This window comes from Macrobrachium nipponense, chromosome 19 (assembly GCF_015104395.2).
Source record: "Macrobrachium nipponense isolate FS-2020 chromosome 19, ASM1510439v2, whole genome shotgun sequence".
In the NCBI taxonomy this organism is placed as follows: Eukaryota; Metazoa; Arthropoda; class Malacostraca; order Decapoda; family Palaemonidae; genus Macrobrachium; species Macrobrachium nipponense.
This window is the reverse complement of record NC_061088.1, coordinates 6991189-7001491: the sequence shown is the minus strand read 5'-3', so window position 1 is coordinate 7001491 and position 10303 is coordinate 6991189. Positions and strand designations below refer to the sequence as shown.

The 10303-nt window shown below is 36.7% G+C and overlaps 1 protein-coding gene across 1 annotated transcript in view; it reads left to right on the top strand.

Moving 5' to 3' along the window:
* Positions 1–909: 909 nt before the first annotated feature.
* The window catches only part of LOC135219195 (serine protease inhibitor dipetalogastin-like), a 21380-nt gene continuing 11986 nt past the window's right edge, over positions 910–10303 (top strand). Inside the window, exons 1-4 of the mRNA XM_064255754.1 lie at positions 910–951; positions 2065–2175; positions 4056–4162; positions 5177–5180. Of these exons, the coding sequence (XP_064111824.1) occupies positions 910–951; positions 2065–2175; positions 4056–4162; positions 5177–5180 (264 nt within the window). The remainder of the gene's footprint in view (positions 952–2064; positions 2176–4055; positions 4163–5176; positions 5181–10303) is intronic.

Here is a 10303-nt window from a genome sequence, read left to right as displayed (position 1 = left end):
CTATTAAGTCAAAATTGAATGCTATTAAATCAAACTTGATTGTTATTAAATCAGTCTCGTGGAGTGAATTATAACAGAGTTCATTTTGAGGCTTTGAGTTTCTCTATATTCCGGAGGGGACGTGACGTCCCGATAGTCTTCCCAGAACGTGTGGTTTTGAAGCATTAAGGTATACCTCGTCCGTCCTTTAAACCTCTCAAACTTTTTACCTCTGTGAGGCATTCCTTGTAATTCAGAGACGGTTTGCAAGCTTCACGTATTCTATATCACAGAGGGGACGTGACGTCTCGATACGTTTCCTAGTTTTATAGTATTTAAGGTACCTCGTCCACCTTTTAAAAACCTCTGACCTCCGCGAGGTATTCATTCATAGGCATTGTAAGAGAACAATCCTATAATGAATCATTATAATTTCAACGTCCCATTAGGATTCTCTACTTGGATATTATCATCTGTTTATCATTCATTACGCCATCAAAGAATTGATTCTCATATATTTACGGATATGACTGGCAATCTAGGCTTTATGTACCGACTACATCAAATTCTATTTAACCCTTTCCTTCTAAGAAACGCCCCGGAATAACGTGAAATCATTTTCACATCTGCGCCAAATTACCGGCCTACCATGGCCACTTTTTATTACCCAACTCTTTTTCTTGTTTTTGTACCAACCACGATTTCCTCTATATCCAACCTTACCTCACACACATCCCTGCGTATGTATATTCAATGAATGTTATCGGGGTTTTTCCTTCGCCGGTCGGGGAGAGTAGGTATGTGTGCGCATACCCTGTTGCGTCGTTCGTGGAATGTTTACCTTAGCTATGGGAAGTGAGGGAGCGAGTGAGTCAGCTCATGGATAAGCTAACGCAATGTGTCTAATTAAAGGATTGCTGCGTAGATGTTATGTTAGCTAGCGTCAGGAAGTCCGTGGTTTCGTACGCTAAGGTAACTTTGCTAGTTTGGTGATGAAATTAGAGCCTTGGGGTCGTACTTTATTGCGAGTTTCGCGTATGGTATCTTGAGTTATCTCAATGAGTTTAGTATATTTCAATGTTCCAGCATAACTGACTGTATTTATGTTATACATCACACAGAATAACTACTGTATTCGTATTATATATCACACAGCCCTTGGGTAGCTGACTGGCTGTAATCATGTGAGTTTAATAACATTGCATGGGCCCACGTGCATATGTCGACTGACTCTGAACGTGTGTATGTGTGTTAGTGTGTGTGTTTGCTTAGAAAAAGGACCTTGAACTATGCTCGAGTACATATATGTGCAAGAGAGCGTGATACTAATTCTCGAAGCGAACGCCTGCGTGTTTGCATGTGTGCTAGCTACTAGGTGCTTGCGCGCAAGTAAGCATGTGCTTGCTAGTAAATGGCGATGTGACTGTACGCTTGAATAATTGGGTTACAGCTAGAGAATGAACTGGTGTTAACTGTGCAGGAAATTCTGGGCGAGTAACTGTATTTTTATTGAGGTGGACTTCATTACTGATGCAAATTGAGTGACTGCCTGTTATTTAACAATAACAGACTGAACAGCTGTATTATCTGAGTAACGTAACAGAAGAGCTAGAATGAAAATCTATATGTCTGACCAAGGTAGAGGACCATATGTAATATATATATGCAATTTACATAGCCTTATGTATCTGAGGAAACATTATGTGTGTAAGTAAGTAAGGATGTGTCAAATTACCACTTTTTTTAATCAAATACACATCTTGAATTACAGAAATATCGACACATTTCATTAATCTCGTTAGACCATATAGAGATTTCCGTTTTTCGCTAAATATGCATTTTTACAGAAATGTACCCGAGTTAATGGTATACTTTAGAAGTAACTGGGAAATAAAGTACGTATATAGGTATTAAGCTTGTTGAATAATTCAAGAAAAAATCTGATGATCAATGGAAAGACAATTGAACAGAAATGTACAAGAGTTAATGAAAAAAAACCCCTTATACTTAACTGGGAATGAATGCATGTAAACATTAAGCTCGGTGAATCATATTAGAATATAAATTCTTATCCTCACTGAAAAGGCAACTGAGCCGGTATCTACACCAGTAAAAGGCATGAGCTCAAGGGAATTGAAGTATTCAAGTAGTACCAAGCACACCAAGATCCCTCCAGCCAGCTCTGACCTTCAGCGAGTTAGTTCGTTCGTTCTTCGTTCGTTTCTGCCTTCCTCCAAAAAAGATCTGGAGCATCCAAGTCGACTTCGTCACGAGGTTGGATAGTTACGTCGACGTCGAGGACATTAAAAAAAAATAAAATAAAAAAAAACTCGTCCTCCTGGTTTTGAGAGATTGAGAGGAGCCACTGCCAGGTTTTGGCGAAATGTAGGTCGTCGTCGCTGGTGGGTTCTATTCAGCGATAGTGAAGATGATGATGATGATAATGATATTATTATAGTGTTAGGAGTGATATAATGATAAATAATGATGATAAGAGGTTCATGATTTCGGGTTTGAAGGACCTTCACTTCTTCACGAAGGGGCTGTTCGGGTTAATAGAACTCTTGAGAACAAAAGAACAAATATAATCTGTTCTTTATCAAGGCTTTTCTTTTTTCATTCTAGAATTTTGTGACGATTTACGGATTTATTTTTCAATTTCAGATACTGGTAATTATTGTCATTATTGGCGTTTCAAAATGGTCTAGGTAAAACTGAAATTATTCTTGAAGACGTCTTAACCATTATCTTTACCCTGTTGTACTATATATTTATTTATATATATATTATATATATATATATTATATATATATATATTATTATATATATATCATATATATATATTATAATTTATATATATATATATCTATATATATATATATATAATATATATATATATATATATATATATATATAGTATATATATATATATATATATATATATATATATTCATGTGTGTATGTGTAATTATATGAGCAAATTTTGTGTGCAAAAGTTTACTTCAGTCACAAAAGGAAGAGGGTATGAATACTGCAAGAATTTGACAGGTCAGTGTATATAAATCAAGCCCTTTGACCTATTCTGAGCTGGCCGTACCTCCCATAAATATCATGTCATCCTACAGAGAATACATTCACTGGTCTGTTTCGCCCCAACCCCTCCCCCCGTGGATGATTAATCATCTTCATCAAGACGAACTTGAGAATCTGAGGCTTTTCGTAAGATAAAAGCTTCGGTCTCGTTTTCAGATTCCCCATTACAAACCAACAATTGTATCAATTTCACATGATGTATAATTAGCTGAAGATCTACTACGAGCCTAGGGCAGGTCAAAATTGTACCTCAGCACATACATACATACATACATACATACATACATACATACGTAAATGATCTACGGTGCATATTCTAACTGGGTTCCTTTGAGAGTTGATATGGTGTGTCTTGCCTTTTGTAGACTGTCGTAAAAAAAAAAAAATAAATAAATAAAAATTCTACGGAGATGGATGGTATAAGACATGGGAGTTAAACTGCCGGCATCACTGTACTTGCATAATAATAATAATAATAATAATAATAATAATAATAATAATAATAATAATAATAATAATAATGGGAATCAATACAAGACCGTATGGGGAACCTATGAGGTATAATAATAATAATAATAATAATAATAATAATAATAATAATAATGAATAATAATAATAAGATTGACTATTGAAGTAGGAGTTAAAATTTAACGTCATTATAACGCATCCCTTAAGCCCGATTAAATTTTGTTTCTTTTTAACATTTAGTTATCAAATATACTTCAATATACCCAATGTTTAACTAATATTTTTTGCATCTCATAATACTTATGGCAGTTTCCTCTTCTAGAGATCGTGCCACTTCCCTTAAAAAATTCTTCGTACAATTCTTCCCAATAATAAAATGACTTCCATTCTTAAAGTATCCTTATATTTTACATCAATCAACAAACCACAAAGTGATATTTATGTCTTCCTCTTCACCTTGAGTCAAACCACTAGTTATTTTTCACTCTTTAAAAAAAACTTTATTTTTTCAACAGGAAATTTGGAGTCAGGTGCAAACCACAACTGGTCAAGATGAACAGAAAGACAAAGTTGGCACCCTTCCTCCTGGTCATGGTGGCTACGGTGCAGGCGCAGCAACCTGGTGAGTGGCGCACTGTCATATCGTTATTCTATTTGATTGATTGAGCGGATAAAGTAGCGTGGGGTACATAGGGAATTAGTGATTGTTTTCACAAAGTAATGGGTTTAGCAGGATGTTGGGATATGTTGTTTGAAGGGTTTCTGTATTCGAATCTCTCTCTCTCTCTCTCTCTCTCTCTCTCTCTCTCTCTCTCTCTCTCTCTGTATGTAAACGGAGGAAAACAAACCTGAGAGAGAGAGAGAGAGAGAGAGAGAGAGCTCCTAGGCAATGATTCCTTAAAGTTCAATTACTGGAGGGGAGACGAGACACTTTGACCTTTGCACCTTGATAACAAATACCTCCAGACAGTGGGTGATGGTGGGGTGGGGTGGGGGGGAGAGGAGAAGGGTTAGGGGAAGGGAGGGGAGGGTGAAGGTGGGGTGACATAATACCTCGGTGTCTCAGGGGTCCTCACAAGAAGAATGCCCGAATTTATCAGAAACTTCCGGTCACTAAGCGATAAGGCCCACACCTTGCGTCTTCTTCTGTGCCAGTTCTCTCTCTCTCTCTCTCTCTCTCTCTCTCTCTCTCTCTCCTCTCTCTCTATCTCGCCTCCTCCTCGTCTCTCTCTCTTTACATTGTTCTCTATTGTTTACTGATTGTATTTACTTACGACCAAATCCACAATCGTCACGGATGGCATTATGGCAACAGGAAGTTGCCATGCCAATGGAGCATAACCTTAAAGTAAATAAAAGTATATTGTGATATTAATGTAATTACTTATAAAACTCAACTTATGTTAAGTTTGCTTTACGAAGTCATATACTGGATCATAACATTGCTTTGCGTAATTATTCCTCATCTAATAGCTATCCCTTATTGATCTTGAAGAGAAGTTAACCTCTTTAAATTTCAGTTAAAATCATTTGATTTCTATTGAGTAACTGTAGGTGATTAAATATTTGATAGACAAGACATAATAAACCAAGTTTACAATTAGAACTGATATCTTTATTTGTATAATTGTTACAGGTGCGTTAGCCCAATAATTTTGATTTGTAGATGTAATGAGTTCTTGTATGCTTATCATACATCTATTTATAAAAATATATCATACATTCCAGACATATTCCCAGTTGTCTGCAATGCTGATACATAGATCTGACTTTCGTTTGAATTAATTCACTGCAGAGAGAATCAAACTCTGTGACAGAGCTTTGATTTCTTTCTTTTTTGTATTTCACTGATCACTATCCAGCCAACTCGATTCACACCACTTTTGACTGAGCCTTTATTAAAACAATCCTCAATTTACAAAACTATTTTTATTCATCAGTGACCAGTCGTGATTTGCTCGCGACGCCAGACAGAAAACCCTATCAAACAGCGAGACAGAAAATTTAATTTAAAATGTTTCAGTCGTAGTCTCCCTTGTCAAACTTCATAACCGTCAGAGTTTCAGATTAAAATATTTTTCTGAAGCGAGGGAAGCATTTTATTCTGGAAGACCAGTCATGACAAACTAATGGAAATGATTTTGCCTTAGTGAAAAGTGTCAACAGATATGTCAAGTTTTGTCATGACGGTTTAATTGGTTATTATCTAAAAAGCCTCTTGCTAATCCTGGGGTGAAATTGTCACATAAGGCCTTTTGATTTTAGAGAGCCTACCAGACAAATAATAATAATAATAATAATAATAATAATAATAATAATAATAATAATAATAATAATAATAATAATAATAATAATAATAATAATACTGTTAAAAAGAATTGCAGAATTAAGCGAGTTGATTATATATATTGTTTTTTCTATTTTCCTTACAATTCGCTTCTCAAGCTCAGCGATGTTTCTGACTAACTGACCAATATTCATATTGGGAATTTTCAAAAAATTATAAATGCTGAAGGTAATCTTTTATTAGAACAGGATATCAGGTCCAGGTCAAGCAGGGGTCGTCGTCAGTGCCGGTATTATTCCGTAGCCGTAGTTCAGTTCGGGGCCGGGGTCGTCTTCGGTTTAAGGGCTGGTATTGGTGCTGGTAATAATAATAATAATGATAATAATAATAATAATAATAATAATAATAATAATAATAATATATACCAGCTATACCAGGTATACCAGCACCAATACCAACCCTTAAACCGAAGACGACCCAGGCCCCGAACTGAACTACGGCTACGGAATAATACCGGCACTGACGACGACCCCTGCTTGACCTGGACCTGATATCCTGTTCTAATAAAAGATTACCTTCAGCATTTATAATTTTTTGAAAATTCCCAATATGAATATTGGTCAGTTAGTCAGAAACATCGCTGAGCCTGAGAACCGGATAGTAAGGAAAATAGAAAAAACAATATTTAAAATCAACTCGCTTAATTCTGCCATTCTTTTTAACAGTATTTGCCTAAAAGAGGATTCTACCAATAATAATAATAACCAAAATAATAATAATAATAATAATAATAATAATAATAATAATAATAATAATAATAATAATGAAGTAGCTCCAGGACTCATGCAGAAGAGTTATGCTCCTGGAAACAGCGCACATAGGAAGAAAATTGGACTCCTAAGGAGGCAGGATGCAACCCGGAACCCCACACTATAAATACCACCCAGTCGAATTGGAGGACTGAGGACTATGATAGGAAAAAAAATAATAATGATAATTACAACCAAGTCATTTTATTTAAATCTCTCTCTGTTCCTAGTGTAATCTTTCCCCAAATGCATTGTATTCTTTGACAGCCTACTAGACAATAATAATAATAATAATAATAATAATAATAATAATAATAATAATAATAATAACAATAATAATCAATAATAATAAATAATTAACAATAATAATAATAATAATAAAATAATATATAATAATGAATAATAATTAATAATAATTAATAATAATAATAAGGCCCTGCACCCACGAATAGCAGAACAACTCCAGCATTGTATTTCAAATCACCATGCACCCAAATGGATGACCACAGGAAGAACATCCTTAGTACAAAAAGACAAGAGTAAGGGAAATATAGCCAGTAACTACAGGCCTATCACCTGTCTAACTATAATGTGGAAGTTACTAACAGGTATCATCAGTGAAACGCTATACAACTACCTAGAGGAGACAAACACCATCCCCACCAACATAAAGGCTGCAGAAGGAAGTGTAGGGGCAAAAAGACCAGCTCCTGATGACAAAATGGTAATGAAGAACAGTAGGAGAAGGAAACCCAACCTAAGCATGGCATGGATAGACTATAAGAAAGTCTTCGACATGATACCACACACATGGCTAATAGAATGCCTGAAAATATATGGGGCAGAGGAAAACACCATCAGCTTCCTCAAAAATACAATGCGCAACTGGAATACAATACTTACAAGCTCTGGAATAAGACTAGCAGAGGTTAATATCAGGAGAGGGATCTTACACTGTCCCCACTACTCTTCGTAGTAGTCATGATTCCCATGACAAAAGTACTGCAGAGGATGGATGCTGGGTACCAACTCAAGAAAAGAGGCAACAGAATTAACCATCTGATGTTCATGGACGACATCAAGCTGTATGGTAAGAGCATCAAGGAAATAGATACCCTAATCCAGACTGTAAGGAGTGTATCTGGGGACATCAGGATAGAGTTTGGAATAGAAAAATGCGCCTTAGTCAACATGCAAAAAGGCAAAGTAACGAGAACTGAAGGGATAAAGCTACCATATGGGAGCAACATCAAACACATAGATGAGACTGGATACAAATACCTGGGAATAATGGAAGGAGGGGATATAAAACACCAAGAGATGAAGGACACGATCAGGAGAGAATATATGCAGAGACTCAAGGCGATCCTCAAGTCAAAATTCAACGCCGGAAATATGATAAAAGCCATAAACACATGGGCAGTGCCACTAATCAGATACAGCGCAGGAATAGTGGAATGGACGAAGGCAGAACTCCGCAGCATAGATCAGAAAACCAGGAAACATATGACAATACACAAAGCACTACACCCAAGAGCAAATACGGACAGACTATACGTAACACGAAAGGAAGGAGGGAGAGGACTACTAAGCATAGAGGACTGCGCGTCAACATCGAGAACAGAGCACTGGGGCAATATCTGAAAACCAGTGAAGACGAGTGGCTAAAGAGTGCATGGGAAGAAGGACTAATAAAAGTAGACGAAGACCCAGAAATATACAGAGACTGGCACAACAAACCAATGCACGGACAATACATGAGACAGACTAAAGAGCTAGCCAGCGATGACACATGACAATGGTGGGGAGGGCTAAAGAAGGAAACTGAAGGAATGATAACAGCGGCACAAGATCAGGCCCTAAGAACCAGATATGTTCAAAGAACGATAGACGGAAATAACATCTCTCCCATATGTAGGAAGTGCAATACAAAAATGAAAAAAGAAACCATAAACCACATAGCAAGTGAATGCCCGGCACTTGCACAGAACTAGTACAAAAAGAGGCATGATTCAGTGGCAAAAGCCCTCCACTGGAGCCTGTGCAAGAAACATCAGCTACCTTGCAGTAATAAGTGGTACGAGCACCAACCTGAGGGAGTGATAGAAAACGATCACACAAAGATCCTCTGGGACTATGATATCAGAACGGATAGGGTGATACTTGCAAATAGACCAGACGTGGCGTTGATTGACAAAGTCAAGAAGAATGTATCACTCATTGATGTCGCAATACCATGGGATACCAGAGTTGAAGAGAAAGAAAGGGATAAAATGGATAAGTATCAAGATCTGAAAATAGAAATAAGAAGGATATGGGATATGCTAGTGGAAATCGTACCCATAATCATGGAAGCACTAGGCACGATCCCAAGAGCCCTGAAAAGGAATCTAGAAAAACCAGAGGCTGAAGTAGCTCCAGGACTGATGCAGAAGAGTGTGATCCTAGAAACGGCGCACATAGTAAGAAAAGTGATGGACTCCTAAGGAGGCAGGATGCAACCCGGAACCCCACACTATAAATACCACCCAGTCGAATTTTTATGCGATTATATATAATTATATATAAGTCACCTCCAGTTTATGAACACCCTGTTTATTGTGTATGTGAACATTTTGTACATACACATGAAAAATACATAAGGGGAATTAATTTGCATCTGAACATAGGCATTAAGTTTATATTTAGTCTGTACCCCAGTTTTTGAGTTGAGGGGAGAGAGAGAGTGAGAGAGAGAGAGAGAGAGAAACTATAATATGTTCGTCAGTTTTGTAAAAAGATAAAACTGATTCTGGAGAAACAGGAACAAATGAACTCCAATTTATATTTTTCGTTTTTATATATATACCTCTAAGTACATGCTTTACACTCGTCAATCAAACTGGCCAAAAAGTTCAGTCTTGGTTTTATACGTAGATTTTTTTTTTTAGCATGCAAGCGTTCATATAATGATGAGGGAATGGGTTATAAGTTTACACACACGCACACTCACACACACTCACACACATAATATTATATATGTATACATATACATAAATACGAATGCATATATTATACGGTTATGATTCTATACTGATAGCCAAATATCATGAACTATTCTTACACTTCACAGAGCCATCTCAAAATTGCGACTGAATGACAAACATTTTTTGGGAAGATCTTCTTCCCAGACACATAATTGCTACCAGAGAGAGAGAAAAAAAAAGACGTAACACATGAAAATATTTCTGTTCAGTTCGGCCTTGGGTCAGTCTTAGTTTTTTTTCAAGGCCGTTTACCCAAATGTCTACTGTCGTGATATAAAAAAAAATGATGAAACTGTGCCTTTGGCAATTTTACTTGATTCGTTTCCAGCCTCTCTCTCTCTCTCTCTCTCTCTCTCTCTCTCTCTCTCTCTCTCTCTCTCTCTCGTGGGCGTTTTAATTACTGTTAGTTTCTATTCGAATTCTATTCTCTCTCTCTCTCTCTCTCTCTCTCTCTCTCTCTCTCTCTCTCTCTCTCTCTCTCTCTCTCGTGGGCGTTTTAATTACTGTTAGTTTCTATTTGAATTCTACTCTCTCTTCTCTATCTCTCGGTTCTGTTTATTCCATGTTTCTCTTGATCCTATGCTCTCTTGCTTCTAGTTCCTAGAGTCTCCAAGCAATAACGTTTCAATCATTACAAAAAA